The sequence below is a fragment of the Acinonyx jubatus genome, chromosome E2 (genome assembly GCF_027475565.1).
Source record: "Acinonyx jubatus isolate Ajub_Pintada_27869175 chromosome E2, VMU_Ajub_asm_v1.0, whole genome shotgun sequence".
Classification (NCBI taxonomy): Eukaryota; Metazoa; Chordata; class Mammalia; order Carnivora; family Felidae; genus Acinonyx; species Acinonyx jubatus.
In genome coordinates, this window is record NC_069396.1 from 46,343,898 (window position 1) to 46,369,022 (window position 25,125).

Here is a 25,125-nt window from a genome sequence, read left to right on the forward strand (position 1 = left end):
CTGGTCCAGCATGTGAGCTGCAGAGAACCCAAAAGGAGAAGGGGTTCAGGACGGGCCTTCCGAGAAGCCTGGGAGGGCTGGAGGACTGAGGGCTAGCTGATGCCTTCCCAGGGGAGGCTTCTGGCTGGGCCAGGCGGAGGTGGGCTCCTGGGAATTTGTGCAGGGGGAGGGGACCCGGAGATGGCCGTGCCAGGCCCGCCTGCATTCCTCTGCAGGCCCCAGATTCCTGGTGGCCCGAGGTGGGGGAGGATGAGCAGGCAGAGGGGCCTCCCAGGCGATGCCCCTGCCCCTCCCCGGCCCTCCTTTCTACTTCCCTCCCCCTCTGTCATCAGTCTGTCTCACTTTACAAATCCCACCTCTCCCCTCCCACCCCCCAGGCCTCAGGCCTGGAGCTGTGTGTCCTGCCCAGCCCCTGACATCCCACTTACCCCCGGCTGCACCTTAAATCATCTGGGGGTATCGAGCCCAGATCGTTTGTTTGAATCCCAATCTCTGGCTGTGGGGCCCGAGCATTGATTAGTTTTTGTTTTGTTTTGTTTTAAGTTCCCTGGGTGACTAGCTAAGATGAGAGCCACCGGCCTACAGAAATGATAGCAAACGTGTTCACTTCTGCAACGTTGGGTGCACTTTCCAGTCTCCTGACATGGCGTGATTGAGCCACGTCACCCCCACAGGCGCACTGTCGGAAGATAGGACTGTTGTTCCCATGTTACAGATGAGGCCGCTAGGCCCAGGGAGGGCTTCCGTGCTGGCGGTACAGCCTCTGCCGCTGTTCCGTCTTCCCATCCCTGGGTCCTCCAGGCTCCTGGAGGTGGCCTTCTCTGTCTCCCTCCCCTCCTCCTCTCTTTCTCCCCATGTCTCTCTGCCTTTCGCCTCTCTCCCCCTTTCCCTGGCCTCGGTTTTTCACTCCCTCCTCCACGAGCTGAAGCTTGTCCGGCTTCCCGTTTAGCCAGGATCCTGCTGAAGCCACAGAGGGAGATGGTGTCCACCAGCCCAGGACAGGGATGGGAAGGATGCTGGCGTCACCCTCCCAGCCCCCATCACCTCTCCTGGCACCTGGAGTGGGGGTGGGGGCAAGTGTCCCACTGATATTTGGGGGTACTGGGGCCGGCTTTGCTGCCTCGCGGGAGGACTGTCCCGGCAGGTGGCAGACCCTGACGTGACCGATCCTGTGACCCAAGATCCCTCCGCGGGCCCAAAAGTCTGGTGGTGCCCTCTGTGGCCGGTTACCATTTCAAGCTTCTGCGGGACAACCCAGGGTTTGGTTTCAGCAAAAGCTTATGCTCAGATGTGGAGGTTGCATCGCGGGGGCCTTTACACTTGAGGAGGACGAGGAAATGGGTCCAGTGCTCGCCAGGGCTCACTGGCCTCCTCTCCCACGCGCACTCAGGGCAAGGGCTCCCCACTGGGCCTCTCCGGTTCTGGCAGAGCTTCCCTTGGGGCCCCGGCCGGGCCCCGGAGCCCCGGATGCCACAGTGGCGTCGGTTCCCACATCTGGAGCAGGAGATGGGTTCCTGCTGCCTCCTCTGAGTAGCTGGGAGGAGTGAGCGAGTCAGTGGCGTGTGTGACGCTCAGCACAGCACTGCCATCCGTATGTCGTCTTGGTCACTTTGGCCGCGATCACTGTTACAGTTATTAGAGGCAGGACACGTGTTTGGATTTAGTAATAAAAGATTCACTGGGCGAGCAAGCCGTAATTCTTTGCTGTTATCAGTAGGTCACATTTCCTTTTGCAAAACGTGTAAAACCTTTGTGTAGAAGTGTTCATTCATGCTTAGAGGGGTGGTCTCATGCCTTCTTCAGGTCCCCGTCACTGTCCCTGTCACCGGCATCCACAGTTACCAATGATGTCACCGGGCTTTTTCATCTCGTAACGCAGTCCCTACCTCCCTGATTGTTTCAAAGCAATTCCCAAACGTCATATACTTTAGCCGTAAGTTTTCCCAATTTTCCTCCTGAAGGAGATTAAAGAGTCTAAAAGAACAAACCCACAATCCTGTTGTCACAGGAAAAAAAGAGCTGGTAGTTCGTGAACATCCTCACATTTCTCCAATTGTCTTATCATCCTTTTTTCAATTTGTTCGTTTGATTTGGAATCCAGACAAAGTCTGTGCTTTGCATTTGGTTGACAGGCCCCTTAAGGCGTCTGTCGTCTGTGGGACCTCTCGTGTCAGCACTTTTGTGTGCTTGCTGTTTGCATTGTGTATCTATCAAAGACCCTAGTGCTTTGTCCCCTCGAGTTTTCCAGTCTGGACCCAGCCGATGAATCCTTGTGTCTCTTAACGTGTTCCTCTGTCCCTTGTGCCTCCTGTAAATTGGGACTTAGGTCTAGAGGCTTGATTATATTCAGGTTCTGTTTCTTTCCCAGGTGGTACTATATGTATGAACATCAGGTCAACATTAGTGCCTGGGGCACTTTTAAAATAAACCTAGGGGGCGCCTGGCTGGCTCAGTTGGTTAGGCATCCGACTTCGGCTCAGGTCGTGATCTCACGGTTCTTGGGTTCGAGCCCCGCGTCAGACTCTGTGCTGACAGCTCAGAGCCTGGAGCCTGCGTTGGATTCTGTGTCTCCCTTTCTTTCTTCCCCTACCCCACTCACACTCTGTCTCTCTCGAAATGAATACATGTTAAAAAAAAAAAAAACTTAAAAAAATTAAATAAGATAAAATAAAATAAGTTTCATTAAATTTTAAAAATTGAGTGGATCGAAAGAAAAATTCTTCCATTGCTCCCAGTCAGACTGGTATCTGGATACAGCAGAGTGGGGCGGGGCGGGGGGTACCTGAGGACAGAGGCTCGGGAACTGCCGGGGCCTGGGCAAAGGGCTGTGTGTCAGCCACCAGCCTCCACGAACTGTCTGTCGTCAGGAGCGCATGGCTTCGGGTTCCTGCTTTGCCAGGACCCCTAGGCCCCCAGCTGAGAGCCATCCCCGTCCCCCAGCCCCATCCTTGAGTCACCCCCTAGCTGGCCACTAGCTGGCCTGGTGGTCATTTAGGCACAGAGCTGCTCTCCTGGCCTGGCTCTGCCCTTGGCCAGCGGGGCCAGCCTGGGAAGCTGTCCCATCCTCCACCCGCTTCCTCGGGAACACGATGGGGACCACACCTCCCTAGGAGGGCTGTGGTCAGGACTCAGCCAGGCGGAGACTGTGCAGAAAAGGGTGTGATGGGAGCTACTTTTCTTCCACGGTCCACGTGGGCTTCCTTGACCTCAACTGTACCACTGCCCCCACCGCTCCCGGCCACGCTGGCCTCCTCGCACATCCTGGCGTGTATCAGGCGGGCTTCGGTCCGGCGGCCTTTGTGGTGGCCATCCCCTCTACCCTGGGTTGCCTCGTGGCTTCCTCCCTGCCCTCTGGTCCAGCTCCAGTGCCACCCGCCTCGGAGACCTCCCTGATTCTGCTCCCTGTCGTCGCCCCCTTGTTACGTCCTATTTTGTTTACTTGTGTATTGTCTTATCTCCCCCACTGGAACTTCAGCTCTGGGAAGGAGGGACTGTCTTCTTTACTGCTGTGTCCCCAGTGCCTAAAACCGTGTCTGGCGCTCACTGTGTGCGTAATAATTACCGGGCGCATGAAACGAGAGGATGAACACGGTTACGCGAGCAGACTTTGGCCTGCGTCAGACCTACCACGGACTCCTGGCTCTGATACACGCTGTGTGACCTTGGGCTGGCACCTCCCCTCTCTGAGCCTCACTTTCCTCCTCTGCAGTGTGGGGTGTTAACAGCTGCCCACCGCCTCGTTTTGGGCCAGCAGGGCGCCCAAACGGAATGCTTCGCAGCTGGCCTCGCTGCCGTCTTGTGTCTCCAGCACAGGGCACCGATGAGCCAGTAAAGTGTCCTCCAGGGGGACACTTCACTAAATCTTAACTCTGTCCTTCTACTCTGTATGACTGGCTGTTGGTGCCCCAGGGTAGGGCAGGGCAGGGACACATTCCCTTGGCCAGAAGGGCTCACTCACTGAAGAGTGATGCACATGGGACACGGGAGTGTCCAGGGTACGGGGACCCCGGCCGTGGCAGCATCCAAGGGCTCCAGGGCTGGCTGCTTGCAGGCCTGTGCCTTCCTTGAAGGAAACAGGCCAAGAACTGCAAGGGGCCAGGGAGGACTGTTGTTATTATGATAGCAGTTTACAGCTTGGGGGTGTGTGTGTGTGTGTGTGTTGAGAGATAGAGCTCAAGAGAGGGAGATTGTCTGAAGGTACAGGTGCATATAGAGGAAGCTTCCAGCTGTCAGAATTGCCGTCCCTGGTGTTTGCCACACAGGAGTGTAAAATAGGACATGTGTAGAGAAAAAGTACATCACTCCCTGTTCAGTTTAATGAATGATTCTAAGGTGTACCCCCATCTAACGACCACCCAGATCTGGAAGGTAGGTGTCACCAGCTTTGTCAAAGAAATCCAACCGTCTTTTTTTCCTTTTACTTTTAAAAAAATTTTTTTTAATGTTTATTTATTTTTGAGAGAGAGAGACAGAGACAGTGTGAGTGGGGTGGGGCAGAGAGAGAGGGAAACACGGAATCGGAAGCAGGCTCCAGGCTCTGAGCTGTCAGCACAGAGCCCCACGCGGAGCTTGAACTCACGGACTGTGAGATCATGACCTGAGCCGAAGTCGGACATTTCACCAACAGAGCCACCCAGGTGCCCCTTTTCCTACTTTTAATTATTGCTTCTATTTTTGTGAATTTTGAGAGCTATCAGATGCCCCAAGAGGACAGGGAATCACCTGACGGCCCCCCTTAGGCCCTCTTGCCCAGCTGAGAGGAGAGACACCCTGGCCCTGGGGAAAGCCCTGTGTGCCCACCTGCAGGTATTCAGGCCTCACCGTGGTCCCTTGGTGCCTCCCTACACAGTCTCCCATATTGCTCCGCAGCTTTTAAAGCCGAGTGTAATGACACCAGACCGCCAGCTCTCGGCTGTAATTTGCTCTCAATATTTTGCTCTTGAGGTTTCTCTAGGTGGACAAATGAAGTCCTGTGCCAATAGGAATGTTCCCCAGTGTGGGTCGGAGCTGCCTCCCCCGCCCCCACAGTTGCCAGATGAAAGCAGCCCAGCCCTGGGGGAGCCTCGGGAGGGCATGGGGGGGGGGGGAGGCGGTGGCTTGAAACCTCAAGTGACATCGGCATTTTCTGTCCATGGAGGGCACTGCTGGCTTCCCAGGTCACCACATGGGACTCAGTCACAGGCCCTTGACATGTAAGGGGTCTTCACTGAGCACCTGTAAGGGATAAAGGAACTCTGATATCATCCGGGGTCTGTTTGTCCCACTACAGAGGAACGGATTGCAGGCTGAGGGCCAGACGGTCTCTTCTCTTGCCTGCCCCCCTGTGCCCCTCTGCTTCCCCTGGTAGCCAGGCTCATCCAGCCTTTCCGGAGAGGCCGTCGGGGGTGGAGATGACTGTCAAAGGCTCTGGATGCGTTCCCCGGCTCTGCCGCCTATTGGCTGGGTGACCTTTGGCATGCGGCGACTTCCCCCTGTTGGCCTCAGTTTCCCCATTTATAAAATGGGACTGTATAAAGATTATTTCATCCACGGAAAGCACTCAAAAGAGACTGGCGCGGAGAATCCTTGTACTGAGTGCGAGCTGTGTTATTGTCCTCACTGCCACTCACTCATTGATTTTGTAGATATTCCCTGAGTACCGCTGTGCCTCCAGCTCTGTTCTGGCTGATGCCGGGGAAAGGCTGGTGGCCGGTCAGCCCATGGTCTTCCCTCATGGAACTTGTGCTCTAGTGGTGGAGACAGCACCAGTCGGTGACAGCCAGAATGACTGTGGAGCACAGATCACTGCCTTGGCTGTGGAGGAGGAAGCCCAGAGAACTGGGCTTAGGAAATCAGGGAAGGCTTCTTGGAAGAGGAGACTTCTGAGCTGAAGGCTAAAAGAGGCACAAGAGTTAGTATGCGGAATGGTGTTCCAAGGAGAGTGAATAGCATGTTCGAAGGCTAAAAGGTGGGCAAGGGTCTCTGGCATTTTAAATAAATTATCAATATATATATATTAATAACATATATGTTACATATATAAATATATTATATATTATATACTATATATTATATATATAAAATATATAATTCAAATAAACATTTGAAAAAAGACATATATATATATATATATATACTTTTTTTTCAAATGTTTATTTATTTATTTTTGAGGAAGAGGTAGAGAGCAAGCAGGGGAGGGGCAGAGAGAGAGGGAGAGAGAATCCCAAGCAGCCTCTGTAATGACTGAGCCACCCAGGTTCCCCTCAAGTATTAATATTTTTGACTAAGCTTTTATTTCGAGATAACTGTGGATTCACTGGCAGATGCAAGAAATAACACAGAGAAGGCCCCTGTTTCCCCAGAGGTAACATCTTGCAAAAACTATAGTTAGTACAAGACCACAACCAGGATAATGACATTGATACAGTCAAGAGACAGAATATTCCATCACAAGGTTCCTTCCTGATGCGTTTTTATAGCCACATGCCCTCCCTGGCACGTCCCTACCTCCTGACAATCACTCATCTGTCTGTTCCCCATTATTATAATCCTGCATTTCAAAAATGTGATGTACTGTGAAACCATTTTCACAGCCCTGATGTAAAGAACTGTAACAATAAGGAGAATTTAAAATATAAAATGAAGCAAAAAAGCTTACAGTTTCAAAAAGAAAAGAATGTTATGTAAGTGGAATCCTACTGTATGTAACCTTTTGGTTGGCTTTTTTTTTTTTTTAACTCAGCCTAATTCTTTGGAGAGTTCCCCAGGTTGTTGCGTGTATCGATAGTTGGTTCCTGGAGCGCCTGGGTGGTTCGGTCGGTTAAGTGTCTGACTTGGGCTCAGGAAATGAACCCACGGTTTGTGAGTTGGAGCCCCACGTTGGGCTCTTCGCTGACAGTGCGGAGCCTGCTTGGGATTCTCTTTCTTTCTCTCTGCCCTTCCCCCACTCATGGACACTTGTTCTCTCTCTTTCTCTCTCTCAAAATAAATAAACATTAAAAAATATAATAGGTATTTTTAAAAAAATAGTTGGTTCCCTTTTCTTGCTGACGAGTATCCCATGGTATGGACGTACCACAGGTTATCCTTTCACCCATGGAAGGACCTCTGGGTTGTTTTCATTTTGGCGGCTATTACAAATAAAGCTGCCATAAACAGTTGCATACAGGTTTTCGTGTGAACGTAAATTTTTGTTTCTCTGGGGTAAATACCCAGAAGTGCGCTTGCTGGGCAGTATGGCCAGTTGCACGTCTAAAGAAATTGCCAAAAAAAAAGAAAAGAAAGAAATCACCAAACCGTTTTCCAAAGCGGCTGTACCATTTTACGTTTCCCCCCCAGCAGTGTGCAAATGATCGTTTCTCTGCATCTGCACCCGCATTTGGTGTTGCCACTGTTTTTGATTTTCGCCGCTCTGTTAGGCATGTTAACGGTAACTCATTGTGGTTTTAATTTGTGTCTGTCGCCACACATCCTTTCATGTGCTGACTGCTGTCTCTACACCGTCTTTGGTGAAATGTCTCTTCGTGTCTTCTGCCCATTTTCTCCCGGGGTTGCTTGGTTTTTTTACTGTTGAATTTGGGGAGTTCTTCTAGAGACTAGTCCTTGGTCAGATAGGTGGCTTGTAAATCTTGTCTCCCAATCAGTAGATTTTCCCCCCCTCTTCTTGTGGACTTCTGCAGAGCAAAAGTTTATAATTTTGATGAGGTCTACTTTATTAATTTTTCCTTTTATGGGTCTTTTCATATCCAGTCTAACATTTCTGCCTAGCCTTAGATCCTGAAGGTTGGTTTGGTCGGTTGGTTTCTGAAAGTTTTGTGGTTTTATATTTGAGTTTGTGATCCATTATAAGTTAACGTGGGTGCACAGGGCGGGGTTGAAGATCAGGGTTCATGATTCCAGCACCGTTTACGGGAAATGCTCTTTTCTCCATTGAGTTGCTTGTGCTTTTTGGGGGGGGCCAGAAGTAAGTCACCACAGCGAGATACTACTTCGCACCTACCAGGATAAATGTTACCAGTAGAGGGAAAATAACCAGTATTGGCGAGGATGTGGAGAAGCTGGGAGCCCTCACGCATCACCGATGGGAATGTAACACGGTGCAGCCGCCGTGGAAAACAGCCTGGTAGTTTTTCAAACGGTTAAGCACAGAACCGTCATATAACCTGGCAGTTCTACTCGTTAGGTACATACCCAGAGGAGTTGAAAGCAGAGTCTCGAATAGATATTTGTACATCAGTGTGCGTAGTTGGATTGTTCACGATAGCTAGAAGGTAGAGGGAACCCAAGTGGCTATCAACGGATGAATGGATACACAAACTATGATGTGTATATATACAACACAGTGAGTTGTTTTTCAGCCACAAAAATGAGTGACATTTTGAAAAATGCTCCCACGTAGGTGGACCTCGAAAACATTATGCTTAGCGTAAGAAGCCAGACGTAGGACAAGTGTTGTAAGATCCCACTTAAAGGAGACACCCAGAATAGGCAAGTTCCCCGAGAGAGTAGAACAGAGCCTCCCAGGACCTGGGAGGCAGGAGGGAATGGGGGCTGCCGTCTCATGGCTGTAGGGTTTCTGCTGGGGATGACGAAAACATTTTGGGTGTAGACGGTGGTGATGGTTTCACAACACTGCGGAGATACTTAATGCCGCTGAATTATACACTTCACAAATGGTTGAAATGATAAATATTGTGTATATTTTACCACAAAGAAGGAAAAGCCAGTGTTTATTTATTTTAAGTATATTTATTGATTTTGAGAGAGAGAGAACATGCGTGTGCCCGCGGGAAGGGGCGGAGAGAGAATCCCAAGCAGGCTCCTCACTGTCAGCACAGAGCCCGAATGGGGTTCGCCCTCACCAACCGTGAGATCGTGACTTGAGCTGACATCGGGAGTCGGACGCTTAAGCGACGGAGCCACTCAGGCGCCCTGCAAAATGAGTTTTTTAAGCACCAGTGTGTATATTTGTGCGGGTCTGTTTGCGGGTCCTCGCTCCGGCTCGCTGACCCGTGTGTGTTTATCTGCACTGATTACTGCGGCTTTGTGAGTGGGCCTTCACATCAGGGGGAGTGAGGCCTCCACTTTCCTCTGTTCCAGAATTCTTGGGCCTGGGGCCTGTCGCTTTTGGAGTTCCTCTCAGGCCCCCTTGTGTGGAAGGTGGCACTGTGGTTTACCCAACTTCCGAGACCCCCTTGACGCCTGCCTCGTCCTCAGCCCCTGTATCTGACTCCTCAAGTATCGCCCTGGCCTGTCCCCCTCTCCGTGTCCCGCTGTCCCGGCTGCCTTCATCAATTGCCTGGACCGATGCTGTGTCTTGTCACTTGTCCCCCACACCCACTCAAGCCACCTCGATCTCGTCCTCCGCAGACAGGACAGCCAGAATTCTCTCTGGCAAGGATAGGCCCCTCGCTAGCACCCACCCGGCTCCCCCTGGCTCGCCTGTGGGCTGGCTGCTGCCCCTCTCTGGCCTTGCTCCGCCGCATTCTCGCATTCTCGTCCCTCCAACCAGCCTGGCTCAGCTGGAATTTCACATTTCATTTGTGTGGTCCTTGATCAGGGGCCCCAGCGGGCAGGGACCAGGCTGCACCCCGCCCCAGCCCTGGTGACACAGGGCAGACATGGATTGGATTTCTCTTGACAGAAACCCTGAACGTGGGCAGGAATTTGCACCCGCGATTGGGGGGGAAAGGGAAGGTGAGGGTATGAGCCCAGAGAGGCTGGGAGAGCCTGGGGAACCCTGGAGAGGGGGTGGCTTTAGCCGTGCGTGCCCGCTAGCATTTCGGCAGGAAAGGGACATAGATTGGATTTACAGAGGTCTCCCTGGGCCCGTGGAAAATAGGCAAAGGCTTGGTGGAGACACTCGGCGGGAAAGAGTCTGATGGCTTTCAAACTACGATGGGGTGTGCATCCTAAGTAGAAAATGCAAATGAAAAGTAGGCCGAGAGGGGCCAGACCTCCCCTATCTGACAGACAAGGAGCGAAGAGAGCCAGACAGCACCCTGGGCTGGGAGGCCGAGGGGCTGTGGGGGGTGGGGAGCGCTCACGTGGGCGGCTTGGCGGTGATGGTCCTTGTCCAGCGAGCCCGCTTGTCAGCACGTGGCCCACAGACATGCTGGCACACCCATGAAGTGGCATCTGCACACGGACGTCGTTTTGCCACACCATTTGTAAGAGCAGAAGGCGGGAAACCACCTACCTGGCCCCGTGGGGACTGGCTCGGGCATCCCGGTCCTTCCACGCAACAGCTCAAGTGCACGCAGTGTTTTGCAACGATCGAGGCCTGGAAAATCACCTAAGACACGTAAAGACTATGTATATAATGTGTGTATATTATACACACATAAACACATACACAGATACGTATATACACGTATGTACTTGTGTCTAACATCGTGATTTTATTTATTAAAAAAAATTTTTTTAATGTTTATTTTGAGAGAGAGAGAGAGAGAGAGAGAGAAAGACAGCACAAGTGGGGGAGGGGCAGAGAGAGGGAGCCAGAATCAGAAACAGGCTCCAGGCTCTGAGCTGTCAGCATAGCCGATGTGGGGCTCGGCTTGGGAACAGCAGATCCTGACCTGAGCCAAAGTCAGACCTTTAACTGACTGAGCCGCCCAGGCGCCCCCGTAACGTAATTTGAAATCGTTAGCCTGCATGCCGAGGAGGGTATCAGGCACGAATGTGTAGCGTAACCAGTTACTGTGAAGGGGAAACCCACCAGCGCCCCCGCCCCAGGAGAAGCAGCAGCTGGCGCCAGCCCCCCAGGACCCCCTCTCAGGCCCTCCCTGCCCCAGAGGCCGCCCCTCCCCTGACTTTGGAGACAGTCACCGCCTGGTGCTTCTCCTTGGGTTTCGCCGCCTCTGTCGTCATCCTTAAACAGCGTATTTCATTGTGTCTAGTTTTGAGCTCTTTCTAAACGAAGTCATGGGACGCATTGTTTTGCGGTTTGCTCCTTCGCTTTCGACTGTCCATTCACAGGTAGCTGTGGCTCATTTCTTCTCACTGCTGCGTACCACCCCGTGGAGCCAGCACATCCCAGACCGTCATCCGTCTCTGGGGGACGAGCTTGTGCGTCGCTCCCAGTCTCTCTAGCTGATTCCGACTGTGCTGCGGGAACTTACCCGTGCGCGTCCCTGAGGCCAGCAGTCCGCTGGCCGGGAGAGCTCAGTACGTGCCCGGGAGAGCGCTTTCTAGGTGTCGAGGGAATGTGCCCGGGAGAGCACGTGCTAGGTCCCCAGGGTGTGTCTTCACCTCCGCTGGGTGCTGCTGAGCTCCTCCCCTGTGCCCGGAGTGCGGAGGACCCAAGGCACGTTTTTGAGAAAAGCAAGGTCGGAAGAGTACGCGTGGTGTGCGGCCATTTCTGTTTTGTTTTTGTTTTCTCAAACAGTGTGCGAGCACGTGTGCGCACACGCGTGCACACGCGCGCGCTTGTGTAGGCTCTCTCAGGAAAAGAAAAGAAACTGCGTAGAGGTTGCCTCTGGGGCTGAGCTGGGGCCGCCCGGGAGGGCGCAGTCCTGTCACTGTTTACCCTTTGGTGCCACTGGCTTTTGAACCCTGGGCCTGTGTCCTGTAGAGCCAGAGAGAAGGACAGGGAAGAAAGGGGATGGATGAAGCCCAGATGTGACGGAGTGTGATGAATTTTGCATGGGTTTGTTGGTTTAGTCTGTACTTGGGGGTTATGTACACAGAGCCGTATAACAATCTGTTCCGGTGTGAGATGATCCTGGAGCCACCTCTCCTTGCCCCTGAAGCCTGTTCCCAGGAGGACCCCTTGTTTCCAGTGTGGCTTCTGGGGAAAGAGTGCTCCCTCCCTCTCCCCCCATCCCTCCCCTTGGGACCTAGTTTCCCTTGGCTGGCCAGAACTGCCCAATCCAGCCAGCCAGCCAGCCAGCCAGCCGGAGCCCAAACCTGCCTGTCCGGTCTGGGAAGGTCTGGGGGCCCACCCACTTGGCTCCTCTCTGGGCGGCTGCCTGACAGGTGCCCCACCCCATATACGAGGGCGTGGCCTGGGATCTAGGACTTCTGGGGTCTCCTAGACCTGCCCTGCTGTGGCCCCCCCATGCCGGACCCAGCCTGGGCCTGACTGGGAGTCCCAGGCTTGGTGGGTGGGTGGTAGACAGGAGGAGGGAAGGTGGGGTTTCCAGGACCTTGGAGCCGGTGCGGTCCTCCTGGTCCCAGTGATAAAGTCCTCGGGGAGTTGGCCGCCGGGAATCGTCTCTGTAGAGGCGCCAGAGCAGGAGAGTGGGAAGGACACAGGCTTCTCTGTCCACCTGCCCGCCTGGGCCACTTGCTCGCTGTTCTCACGGGCTTACCATCGACTGGGCACCCGTCCTAGGCCACCTGTGAGAACCTGAGAACCTGGTCTCCGCTGCTCACGGGACCCCGCCCCCGTGGGGAAGCAGTCCCACTCGACGTCAGTCCCTGGAGCAGGGAGTTTTGTCTAGTTTGTTCCCTGCTGAATTGCCAGGGCCTCCAACAGGCCGGCCTGGCAGGTGCCGGGAGCTCCGGAAATGTGTGAACGAATGAGGGGGACCGACATGGCAGAGACAGCGTGGCCTGGAGGAGTCAGCACCAGGATGGAGTCTGGAGGAGGTACCAGACCCAGCCCGGTGTCAAGGAGGGCTTCCTGGAGAAGAAGGTGTCTGAGGCAGGGCCGGAAATGTGGATAGGGACACAGCAGGCAGCCCCACCGTCTTGCCCCCCGAGTCCCCTGTCAGGGAGAAGACAGACAGTCACACAAAACACATTTTACGCAGTGCGCTCTGACCTGGGCCGGCAAAGGCTTTGTAGAGGAAGTAAGATCTGGAAGGGGAGGGAAGAGGGAGGCAGAGGTGGGGCGGGGTGCGCACACACCTTCTAGGTTTCCCCTCTCTAAACATCTCTCTCCTGTGTGGAATGGGGGTTCAGGGCAAGACAGCCTCATGCTCAGGACAGGTGGTGAAGGGCACCGAGGCCTGTCCGGGAAGCCTGGTGCCCGATCTCCCTGCTGGGTGCCTGGGGCAAGTGTTTCAACCTCTCTGGGCCTCAGTTTCCTCCATTGTAAAAGGACCCTGGTAAAGTACCTCTCCCTTTTAGGGCAGTGGTGAGTGTGTTGTAGGTGCCGAGAGCGGACCCAGCCCAGAGTCAGTTCTTGGAGAGTCGGGCCCCTCACTTTCAGAAGGTTAGTTGCATCCTCGAAGATGGGAGCCAGTGGGGCGTGACGAGGCCCCAGCCCTCCCCGCCTTTCTCCCTCCACATGTCCACCATTCAGGCCCACCAGTCCCACTTTTGCGCCTAGAGATGGCCATGTCAGGGGTCCGCCGTGACCTTCCCTGCATCTAATGAGAGAGTGGGGTACAGCAGGAGAGGCCCCCTTCGCGGCCCCTCTCGGAGCTCTTGCTGGAATCACGAGGTGGCCGGTGGAGGCAGGGACAGCAAGCTCTGGATCTCCAGCCGCCCCTCCGCTTCGGAGGGGCCCCCCACCCTGACCAGCGCCCCCCTCCCCCAGCCGGGGCTGTCATCTCAAACCTGGCTGCCTGGCCAGCCACTCTCGGGTACTCAGCCCCATGCTGTGTGGCCACTGCTTCCCTGGCCCCTGGCACCAAGCCTGGCACGGGGGTGTGGGGTGCCAGTGGGGAACTACCCCGTTGGAGCAAAGGGCTGGGGCTTGGGTCCCCCGTTGCTGTGTCCCTGCCCAGGTCCTCCCTCCGCCGGGGCAGTTGTGGCCACGCGGCCCCGGCTTTCCAGGCTCGGCCCCTCCTTCCCTCTGTTCCTCCCTCCTCCCTCCTCCCTCCTCCCTCCCCCCCTCCGTGGACCGGAGCCACTGCCGAGCTCGGCTCCTGCCAGGGCGGGCCTCGGCACCACCCGCTGCCAGAGAGGCTGGCGTGCAGAGCCAGCCAGCCCTCTTTGGTGGGCGCCTGCGTCGTGGGCCGGGGAACCCCTTGATCCCCGTTCACTGCTCTGCCGGCTGGAAGCCTGTCTGCTGGCCTGCCCCAGTGAGGGTGGCCCGGGACAAGGGAAGAGGATGGTGGAGGTGAGCCGACTCTGGCCTCGGGCAGCAGGGGAGGAAAGGGGAGGACCGCATGGGGCATGGGAGGGCAGTCCTACCGCCTGGCGACCAGAGCCACCCGGGCCAGGGTAACACGTGCTCAAGGGCTCACAACGATCTCGGGGCCAGGGGCGAGGTGGCCGTGTTTCCACGTGCTCAGAGGCAGGTGTCTGTCTCCTGGGGCTTCCTGCGTGCCTCAGCGCAGGCCCCTGAGCACCTCTGTGGGGGCACATTCCTGGGGCCTGCTTTTGTGGGGGTGGTCCTGAGGGGCTGTGCCCCGCTGGGTCACCCCGGATGACCCTGGGGTTGGCCATGGGTGTGCCTGGGTCTGGTGTGGGGTCTCGTTACCTTCTGTGTGTGGAGCTAGGGTTGTGTGGGTCTCGGGGTCTAACTCTGTCTCGGGGAGTGTTCCTGAGTATGTGTCTGGGTCCTTTCTAGGTAAATCCGACAGTTGTGGACCATCTGGGATTGTGTATATGCGCGCGGGTGCCTGTGTTTTAAGGTGGGTGGCTGGTCTGTATGGTGTATCTCGTTGGCATGTGTTGTGGGTCTCTTTCGGGAGTCTGTGCGTCTCGGCGGGGAGTGGGGGGTGGTCTCTGTACTCTGTGTGGAGAGGCAGCTGCAGGGCTGCCTATTATCCTGGCCCTTGCATTCTGGTTCCTCCGGGCCAGGCCCTTCTTCACGGCCGCTTCTCCCACTCGGAGCTCGGCCACGCGCTGCTGGGGCCTATATTCCGGAGGCGGAAGCTAAGGCTCAGGGTGGGATGTCCTTTCCTGCTCTGAGGCTCCTGTACGGCTGCTGTCACCAAGATGCGGTGGGGCGGCTTCATGTACTTCAGTGTCTAGGGCTCCTGTGTGTGTGTGTGTGTAGCGGGGAGTTGTTTGGCGGGGGGGCTCCAAACGCTCTTTCCTGCCTGTGACCCCCTCCCTCCTTCCTGCCCTCCCTCAGGGGAAGAATGAATGAAGTCGAATCGGATTTTCCTGGTCCCTGGGGGCTCATCCACACTTTCAGGCTTGTTGTGGCCTCTGTCCCCACCCTGGGCACCTCTGGGGGTGCCCTTTGTGTCTGTGCCCTGTTGTGCCTGGTGGGGGGTGCGGGGCACCGGGCCTGGGGCTGCCGGAGGAGCCGCCTGGCCTCCTTGGGGCTCTGGGCACCTGCCCGGCCCGGTTGGGCACAGGAAATACTGTGTCTTCATTCAGCCCCGCTCTGAGCTGTGCGCCACCCTGTGTTGGGCAGGGCTGGGGACCCAGAGGGGCTGAGATGGCCCCAGGCCCTGCCCTCTCGGAGGGCTCCTGGTGCAGCGGGAGCGGCAGACCCGTCGTCGGACAGTGCAGCCCGTTCTGCCCCCCATCTGGGCCCTGGAGAAAGCAAGGCAACAGAGACAGGCTGGCACCCCTGTGCTGGCCAGGAGACGGCTGTGCCCGGCCTCCTCTTTCATTTATTTGTTCCTAGCAGCAGGTTCACCCGTAGCGAGGACCCGCTTGGTGGCAGGTCCTGTTCTAAATGCTTTTCACGCGTCGCCTTATTCCGTCATCCAAACAGTCCCAGGAGACAGGGACTGTCGTCATCCCTGGTTTGCGGATGAGACCCAGAGAGGTTGAATCACTTGCGCAGGGGCGCACAGCTTGGGAGTGGTGGAGCCGGTGGCAGAGCTTGGGTGGCCCACTCCTAACCACCCACCGCCTCCCAAGTCCTTGCCTGGCACTGTCTGCACAAAGGCCGGGTTGGGGGGGGCAGGGCTGCTCCTCGCTCCCCAGACTTCCCCAGGCCAGGGGGATCCCTGGATCTGTGTCATCTTATGGGATTTCACCTGTTATGGAGACCAATGGGTTTCCCGCGGCATCTGTCACTGTATGACCTGCCTCTTGCCTGTCGCCAAAATAGGCTGTCACTTCTTCATGTTTGGAGCCTCGGCAGCACAGCGTGGCTGGGGTGGGCCTCCTTGGGGTGGGCAGGGCCCCGGGATAGGAGCGCAGTGGGCGCCCCTTGTGGTGTTTGGAACACGCACCAGCTTCTTCACAAATAGCCGGATTTGGTCTCCAAAGCCCAGACCAACTCCTGCTGGAGCCTCAATCGGACTTGCAGGTGGTGTGAGGCAGGGATCGGGGACTGATGTCCACTCTCCGCCTCCACCAGCCTCGCCTGTCCCCCCTCAGGGTCTGGACGCATCACTTGGGCAATGGCATCCCTCCTTTGCTCCACAAATACTTGATGAGTGCCTACTGCTCCGGATGCCAAGCCTACAGCAAGAATGAGACAGAGACCCCTGCTCTCAGGGAGAGGGAGCCTCTACTGGGGAGAGAGGAGGAGGAGGGGACCAACAGTCCGCATTTATCAGGTACTAATAAATGCCACAGAGGAGGATAAAGCAGGGGTGCAAACTTTGTCAGGGGTCAAGAAAGACCTTTCTAATGAGGTTTTATTTGCACGGAGACCCAAATGTCAGGAGAGGGTGAGCCACGCAGCTCCGGGCAGAGGGAAGCATAGGTGCAAAGGCCCTGAGGCTGGAACAAGCTTGAGGTGTCTGAGACAAAAATGCAGGAGGCGAGCGCAGTTGTAGTGAAGAGAGTGGGAGGGATGAGGTCCTGAGGTTGAAACAGCCCAACTGGTCTGGGGCTTGGTAAGTCCCAGTGGGGAGTTTTATCCAAGGGGGAGGCCTGGGGAGAGCCATTGATTTACCGTTGCTTCTGGTTCCCTCCTAACCAAGGCAGCCTTTCTGATCTTGGTTCTGGTTATCGGCATAGAGTTGTCTCTGCTGTCGTTCTTGTCCCATAAACCTCTGGGGTCCTTTGTCTGGAGCAAAGGCCTTGGCTGGAGCCTGGGCCACAGGGAAGCAGGAGGCAGAGGGGGTGGTGACCTTCTCTGTGGGTCAGAGTGGGCACTTTTGTGACCTGGTGCTGGGTAGCCCTGGGCAGTGACTTCCCCTCTCTGGACCTCAGCGTTTTGGTTTGGGAAGGAGAAAGGAAGAGGAACCGTGCGGAGGGCTCACTGTGGCCTGTCTGCACACCTGGTGCCGCACGCCTGGTGCGGGCCTGGGCCAGAGTCGGCACCAAAGCATGCGCCCGTCCCCTCCATCCACTCGGCCACCAAGAAGGAACAGCCCGCGCTAGGTGCTGGGACCGAGCCGTAATCAACTGAAACGTGGGTCCCGCCTGTGCCGAGCCACTGACTTAGTGGGAGACAATAGGCACACTCATGACTGTGTAACCTGTTGGGTGATGTGAAGGGCCGGGAGAGGGTAGGCAGAATGTGCCAGGCACCGGGGTGCGGTGATGGGCAAGACTGGACCAAGCCCCCGCCCCCGTGGCGCGCTTGCTGCAGCCAGTGCGGAAAGTGGTGTTGGTCCTCAGCAAGTCCTGTCATCGCGACCATTACCACACGCCTGGAGCCTGCCCGCTTCTCCCTCCTGAGCCCCCACGTGGGCCTGCCCACCCCTGTCTTCCGCTGGACCGTCATGTCCTGCACCTCCCCGGGCTCCCCGCTCCCAGTCTGTGCCCCACATTTGGCCATGGGGAGCCCGTGGACACGAGTCAGGCCACGTCCCTTCCCTGCTCAGAGCCCTTGTGTGGCTCTGCCTCACTCCAGGGAAAGGACAGAGTGATCTCCGTGGCCCCCAAGTCCCTACATGATCTGCCCCCACCGCCTGCCCCGCCACTCGGCCTCCTCTGCTCTGACCACACCTGGGGACATTTGTCCTGACTCTTCCCTCTGTGCTGCCCTGCCCAGTGCTCTTCCTCCGGGTATCCCAATGATTCCCTCTCCGCTCCCCTGTCAGGTCGCTGCTCAAGTGTCCCCTTCCCAGCCACGCCCCCCATCACTTCATTGAAACTTCCAACCTCTCCTGACCCTCAACACTGTCCTGACCCTTCCTTTGTGTATGTCCTCAGCGCTTACCATCTCACTTACTAGATGTTTTTCTGATTCAGCTCATTTATCGACAGTCTCCTTTCCCGTAGACCGTGAGCTCTGCACGGGCAGGGAGGCTTCTGGCCATCCTGACCACCGCTAGGAGCCCCGGCCCTAGCCTGGCAGAGATCAGCCCTCAGTAGCTATTGACGGTGGGTGGGTGCAGGAGCGTGATGGGGTCCTTTGTGGGTAGAGTAGGTATTGTCAGGCCCAGAGCTCGTGGCAGGGTCTGGGGTCAAGGTCCCTGAGGATTCCTTGGAGGAACTCAGCTCGGGGCGGGAGACTGGGAGAGAGATTTGGACTGGGGAGGGCAGGGCGCTGTACAGGTGGGCACCCAAGAGCTGAGCACAGGTATGGAGGTGGGAAGGGTGGGGGATTAAGGGAGGCAGTGAGGCTTCTGCTGGAGGCCGGGAAAGGAGGCCGGACTCTCCTTCCATTGTCAGAACACAGCCAGGGGAGATGGGGTAAACTGAGGTGAGGAGGGACTTCCCAAAGCTAGTGGGTGAAGGTCTTGACAGAAGAGTGAGTGGGAGCCACGGGTGAAAGTCCTGAGTGCAGGCCGGGGCCAGTGAGCCCTCCTCCGTGGTCCTCTTCCTGATCGAGGGGTTCGTTTGGGTGGATGTGAAAGCGAGACTGTGATCCTGTCACATCCCCTGTTCTTTCCCTGGGCCCCTGGGGTCCAGCTAGGTCAGCTCCCAGAACTGCAGCTTTATTCAGAGCCTGGGGGGAGGGAAGGGGACAGGAGGCAAGGAGTTTCACGCATGCGCGCGCACACACACACTCCCCAGACACAGCTTCGTCCCACAAGTGGATCTTGCTCTCCCCCTGGGGCCGATTTCCTTGGTGGGGAGAGTTTGGGTGGGTGGGAGGGTGGGTATCATTTTCTCCTGAAAGCTCAGAGTATAGAACCAGTGAATGCAGGGGTGACTAGAAAATGAAGCTTTTGCTGGGACAGGTTGGAAACCGCCTGTCCCACATGCTGAATAATTCAAAAGACTTTCTTTAATTGCAATGACCGTACGAGAGTAGAATGCAAAATGGGCCTGCGTTCTTGGGATCAGACCCTAGACTTCAGAGGCATCTGCATGCTGTCCTCCTCTATTCCCTCTGTCTGACGTTGCTGCTTCACCCGCCGCCCCTGGGTCCCAGGCACATCTCCGCCAGAGTGCCCCAGGGACCGCCCGGGCAGAGTCAGAGGTGTCCAAGCAGGGCTGTAGCGTAGTGGGTACAGATGAATCAGTTCATTCACCACAGGTTCCTTGAGCGCCTAGTGTGGGCTGGGGCCATGTTGTAGACGGGGTACACTGGGGAGCAAGACAGAAGACAGGGGCAAAGAAAAAGGCATAGAGGGAGCCGGGACAGGAGCAGGGATATTTGAGCACAGACTCGGGTAGCGGGGAGGAGGGAGGGAGCCATGTGCAGATCAGGGAGAATGAAGTTCCAGCAGGTGAGGTGACAGCCAGTGCAAAGGCCCTGAGGTGGGGACACGTCTAGGGTTTGAAGAACAGCAAGGAGGCCCATGTGGCTGGGGCAGAGTGAACGAGGGGGCAGAGGTGACAGGCCGATCGTACAGGCCATGGGGCCACACGGAGGAGGCTTGGGGGCCAGCAGAAGGCTTAAGGAGGTTGGCCCTGTAGTAGATCCCGTCTTCTAGGCCCAGCTCTGCCTGGTAACCTAAGCAAGAGATTTCACCTTTGTGATCCTCAGTTTCCACATCTGCGAAGTGGGAATGAGAATAGCTGCCCCACCGAGGTCATAGGGGGTCCGTGAGCTCCGTGTCCGCATCTGCACAGGGTCACGGGGGCCCTCGTGGTGGTGGTAGTGATGGAAGTCCCAGGGCTGAGCCTCAGTGTGGCACATTTGGTGGCAGGGACTGGTTTGTGGACATCTTTTCTGCTTCAGATTGTCCTGCCGAAGGCTGCGGTAAAGGCAGATAAGGATGGGAGGCAGGGGCAGGAACCCCACTCTACCCTTGGGGGCCTGGGACGGGTCAGACAGGGGGTAGGGGACCCTCAGCCCCAGGAAGGGTCAGGGCAGGACCTGAAGGGCAGGGTGTGGGTGTGGACTGGAGGCTTGAGTGGGAGGGAGAAAGGCACCCTGGTGATGACGATGATGACGGAAACAAGGGCGTCCCTGTGGCCCTCCGGGCAGGCCAGGCAGGGAAGAGCCTGGACTTTGGTGCCCGCCTGCCCGAGTTCAAATCCCGGATGCCCTGGACAAGGGACTTCCTCTCTCCGGGCCTCAGGCTCCCCATGTGTGAATTGGGGCCAGTCGGTTGTGAGGGCGGAATGGGACTGGGGGCAGAGGGCGCCGAGCAGAGCCTGGCACGCACGGACCTCCGAGGGGGCATCCGCCTTTATTTCCGAGAACTGGCTGGGCACGGGCTTCGGGTTAACAGGCCTGGAGCCTCGTGTCCCCCACTGTGCTGCCAAGCTGTGTGACCTGGGCAAGTGGACCGTGCCCTCCCCGTGCCTCGTTTTCCCTTGTCTGTAACGCGTAGTGGCTGCTTCCTCGTGGGTCACGTGTGCAGATTACATGAGGGACTCTGGGCAGGGTGCTTAGAGGAGGGGCCGGCACACAGTGGGTGCTCAGGTCAGTGCTGCCCACAGCTGCTTTCGGGCCAGGCGGTCACGGCCTCGTGTTCTCACTTGTGACTCCTGCAGGAACTCCAGGAAGCAGGCACTGGCATTATTGTCTTTAACAGAGGGGGAAACCGAGGCACAGAGTGGCCGAGCGGCCGGCCCCCCAGCCACACAGTGAGCCCCCGAGGTGGGTTGGTTGGCAGGGGCAGGAGATAAGGCGGCACAGGGCACAGCAGCCAGGCTGCTCAGGGGCCTGGGGACTCAGTGGGGGCGGGGAGCCGGGCAAGGGAGCCGCCAGAGCTGGGAGCTGTCCCAGGGTGGAGCCGGGGCCTGATCATTATAAACACGGCCAGTTCCTCTGTTTGTCCCGCCCTCCATGAGGTGCCCAGAGGGAAGGGGTGGCCCCCTGGCAAATATCCGGAGGTGTGTCCTTCCATCCCCTTCCCCTGCAGGGGTCACGCGAGCGGAGGGCAGGATAAACAGGCGGGCTGCAAAGTGCAAGGGTGGCTTGGGGCTTCTGGGGGAGGGTTCTGAGTTGGCTGTCCCACCTTGCAGGCTGCCTCCCGCGCGCCCCCGTCTCCGTGCTGAGCTCCTCCCACCTCAGGGTCCGCTCCTCCCTCTCCCGGATTTAGTGAGGGGTCACGTGACTAATCTTATGCCCCTGGAGTGACTTGGTGCCTCGGGCTGTGGGCTGCTGGGTGGAGGATGGGTAGGGCTGCGTGAGAGAGGCCAAGGTGAGGGTGAGGCTGGGCCTGGGGCCGGGTGGGGGCACCTCTGGGAACACAGTGAGGAGGTGGAGGCGAGGCTCCGGGGTGACAGCAGGGAGGATGGGGGAAGGTCTGGCCATGGGGACAAGGCGAGGACGGGTACTAGGAAGGGGGGACAGCCGAGGGCAGACAGGCTGGAGAGCCCAGACAGGGATGGAAGTCCCCCAGGAAGGATGGGCAGGGGTCAGTGGGCTGGAACGGGGGAGAGATATCCAAGGGGCTCCCGGCTTGGTTGGGGTCAGAGAAGGGAAAGAGGCAGAGGCAAAGGGGCACCTGCCCTGGCCAGGGCTTTCACACCCCACTTCCTGGCAGCCAGGGGCCCCAGAGCAAGCTGGGAAATTGGACCTGCTCAGGGAGCCCTGGCCGGATCTGGCTGTGGCCACCTGCTGCCCAGGAGGCCCCGACCAGTTGAGACAGGTTGTCTGCTGGGTCCCCACCCCCTCCCACTGGGCTCCTGCCACCAGACCGGTTCTCCCAGATGGCTACCCACTGATGGTCCTACCTCTGGGCTAGGGGTGGCAGCCTGTTCTAACCTCACAGAGCTGCTCCCACAGGAGAGGAACAGGGAGGGAGGAGAACGGGGGGCTGGAGGGCCGCATCCCAGGCACGCTTGAGAGTGTCCTCATTAGGTCACAAGACTTACTAAGCTTGGGGCCGACCCTGTGTCAGGCACTGTGCCAGGCTCTGGCGGGCCAGCATGAACCAGATGGAGATCCCCGCCCAGTGCGTTTCCCCTCATCCTCTGGGCCTTCGTTCACACAGCCTGTCTTCTGGGAAGCCTCCCCTGACCCCCACCTACCATCCTTCACGCCAGTGTGGTACTCCCTGACCCCAGCCCTGACCGCTCTGGGCTGTCAGAGGGCCAGCTTAGTCACCACTGTGTCCCAGCATCAACCAGTATGTGACTGGGCACAGGAAAGTGGGTTATTGGTGAATGAATGAATGAATGTTTTCTTCCCATTTTACAGATGAGTAACTCGAGGCCCCAAGAGGAGACGTCACCTGCCCGAGGGCACTTCTAGCACAGCCAGCATCAAACCAGGTCTGTGGGACTCTGGGGCCCATGTGTGGGACAGGGGAGCAGGACCCGGGGCCTTTCCTCCCTCAGACACTGCAAGGAATGCTCCTACTCATGAGAGTCACACACGTGGACAGGGCCCTCGCTCCACGCCCGGCTCCGCTCCTGTTAACTCAGTTAATCCTCACAGCAGCCCTATGCGGGTTGATCCGAGGCACAGAGAGGTCAAGTCACTTGCCCAAGGTCACGCATAGTAAGTGGCAGAGAGAGATTTGTGCTCTGGCCATTTGACTCCCCTTGCCCTCATCGTCCTGGTCTCCCTGTGGGACACTGCGATCTGCGCATCTCCCCTACAGCCCCTTTGGTTGTAAAACTGGCTTTCGTTGAGCATTTATGCCTTGCCTGGTACTGTGCTAAGTATTCTCCTGGAGACCACGGCCCCTAAAGGCGGGCGTGGTTTTGTCTGCTCGTGTCTGCTGCACAGAACTTTCCCCATTGTGTGAACTCACTTCTGTGAGTCTCGGTCTCTTCATCTAGAAAGTGGGAGTGTTGGGGTGAGACTCCTAGGGGTCGTGCATAGGACAGGGACTGTGATTGGATAGGTAGCCAAAAGTGTGTGGGGTTAGCCCAGATTCCGGGCTGGGAAAGCAGAGGTGGCTGAGGCCAGGCCTTTAGGAATCGGTACTGAGCACACTCTGTGTGCCTGGCATGGTTCTGGGAATGGGGTGGGACACAGAGACACTGGGCAGGTGAGACCTGGCCTGTGGTGCTGATATTCCAGTGCTGACGGGTATAGACACTGAGCTAGTAAACACAAGAACAGTGGAATTTCCAGACGTTAAATGTGTTATGAAGTGATATCATGGAAGGCTAGTGGGGTGGTCTTTTACTTGAAGATTCACCAACTCTGAGACTTGAAGGAGGGGAAGGAGGGAGCCATGTGTGGATACTGGGGAATAGTGTCCAGGGGGAGGGAACAGCCAGTGCAAAGGCGCTGAGGTTTGAAAATCAGTGTGAGCGTAAACAAAGGGGAGGTGACAAGGGCAGGTTGTGTGGGGTGGGCCACTGGGAGGACTCGGCTGAGGGCTCTGAGCAGGGGCGGGTGTCCACAGGGTCCCTCGGGCTGCGTGTGGGAGACGGGAGACCAGGGAGGAGACGGACAGGACCAGGGCAGGGCCGGAGGAGCAGAGAGGACTGGGCGGGTTCTGGTGAGTGGCCCCCTCCCGCAGGCCTGCTGATAGGAGCCCGCGTCTGCACCCTCGTGGTGCCGAGAGCCTCAGCACCATGTTTGGGAAGAAGAAGAAGCGGGTAGAGATCTCCGCGCCATCCAACTTCGAGCACCGCGTGCACACGGGCTTTGACCAGCATGAGCAGAAGTTCACGGGGCTGCCCCGCCAGTGGCAGAGCCTGATCGAGGAGTCGGCCCGCCGGCCCAAGCCCCTCGTGGACCCCGCCTGCATCACCTCCATCCAGCCCGGGGCTCCCAAGGTAGGCCAGCGCCCACCTCCACCCCTCCTGCCCCACACCGACCCCCCACGGCGCCCCCGGCCCTTAACCCCATGCTTGATCGACACACCCCAACCGTCCGCCCCAATCCTCGTCCCCCCATGCCGACCTTTCACTCCTCCACCCACTGATCCCTCCCCTTGCCTCTCAACACTAACTGCTACCTTGACCCCTGCAGCAGCCCCCCACACCAGCCTCCGATTCCTGCTCCTCTCCCTGGGCTCCATGCCCCTGTCCCCAGTACCAGAAACTTGTCCTGGGGCGAGGGACAGATCCCCCCCCCCCCCCCCCATCCTCCATGGTCAGGGCTAGGCTCAGAGGAGCTGCTGACCCAGCCCCACAGTCCCGGCCAGCTTCTGGAGGACACCTGAGCTGAGCCCTGAGGGATACAGAGGAGTCATTGTGCCGAATGGAGAGGAGGCTCTGCTTTTAGTGGAGGAAATGGTCCAAGTGAAGCCTTGGGGGTCTTTCAGTTTGGGGCTTTGGTTTCCTGCCACCTTGGGCAAAAGGGTGGAGTTGGGATTTGAACGGAGGTCTTTTCCCAAGGCCTGTGCTCTTAAGCCCTTTCCTGTCTGCGTGGTCCAGGCGCCCAGGCGTGGCCCGCGGTGAGGCTGGCCCGGTGGTGGCAGGGCGTGAGCCTGCCCGGCCCGGGAAGCTGGCTTCAGAGCGTGGACTTCACCCCAAGGGCAGTGGAAACCAGGAAGGGCCGGGGGCCAGGGGCATGCAGCCAGGGTCGTTCTAGGGGCGGAGATGGGTGTGCCCGTCCGCGGGCCCAGCGCCTGGGGACAGGCCTGCAGCTGACTCATCCTCTCCTGGTGCCCGGCCTCTGCCTGGCGGGAGGGCGCCCTTAGTGATCCGCGTGGCGTGGCGGGTGGGGACACAAGGGCGGACGCTCACCAGGATGACCGGAACCTCCATCCGGTGGCCCACCGAGGTGTGAGGGCATCCCACACAGGCCTTTTGGATATTTTGAAGTCTTTGCCACGGCTTAAAGCAGCCGAGGCTTCACCTCCGGATCTTTCTTTCTGGCTCTCCTGGGCTCCACGCAGCCCCCCTCAGTTCTACCCCTGGCTGGTCCCGTGGCCCCTGGAGCACTGGCTGTGGCCTCCCCGGGGGAGCCCCTACAGTCTAGCCCCTGCTTAGCCTGTCGGCCGTGAGCCCTGCCAGGAGGATGAGGTGCCTGGTCGTAATTCATGCAAAGGTGCCACGTGGGCTGGTGTTCGCTGCCCTCGGCTGGGAATCTCTCCAGTCCTCCCGGGCCCTCCCCCAACCCCCAGGGACTTAGCCTCTTATCCCAGTACCAGAGTCTGAGCAGATAGCTTCCTTCTTCACTGGGCT

At 57.5% G+C, this 25,125-nt stretch overlaps 1 protein-coding gene and 1 long non-coding RNA gene across 11 annotated transcripts in view; one reads left to right on the forward strand and one right to left on the reverse strand.

Annotated features, from left to right (window-relative positions):
• The window catches only part of PAK4 (p21 (RAC1) activated kinase 4), a 44,790-nt gene that overhangs the window by 11,674 nt on the left and 7,991 nt on the right, over positions 1-25,125 (forward strand). For 6 of the 10 annotated variants that reach the window (XR_008293400.1, XM_027044952.2, XM_027044959.2 and 3 more), the window contains exons 2-3: positions 22,232-22,305; positions 23,511-23,769. Coding sequence is in view for 9 of the 10 variants with exons in the window: in XM_027044952.2 (XP_026900753.1) it covers positions 23,566-23,769 (204 nt within the window). In the remaining variant the exon portion in view is untranslated. Of the gene's footprint in view, positions 1-1,803; positions 1,934-13,791; positions 13,994-14,446; positions 14,511-21,149; positions 21,231-22,231; positions 22,306-23,510; positions 23,770-25,125 lie in introns of those variants that run through there. The other 4 variants (XM_027044956.2, XM_027044954.2, XM_027044953.2 and 1 more) reach the window with 4 other exon arrangements.
• On the reverse strand, positions 18,899-24,998 carry LOC128313146 (uncharacterized). Its single transcript, XR_008293401.1, has 2 exons — positions 24,685-24,998; positions 18,899-20,580 (listed from the first exon to the last, which is right to left on the reverse strand). It is a non-coding gene; the product is annotated as an uncharacterized LOC128313146 (long non-coding RNA).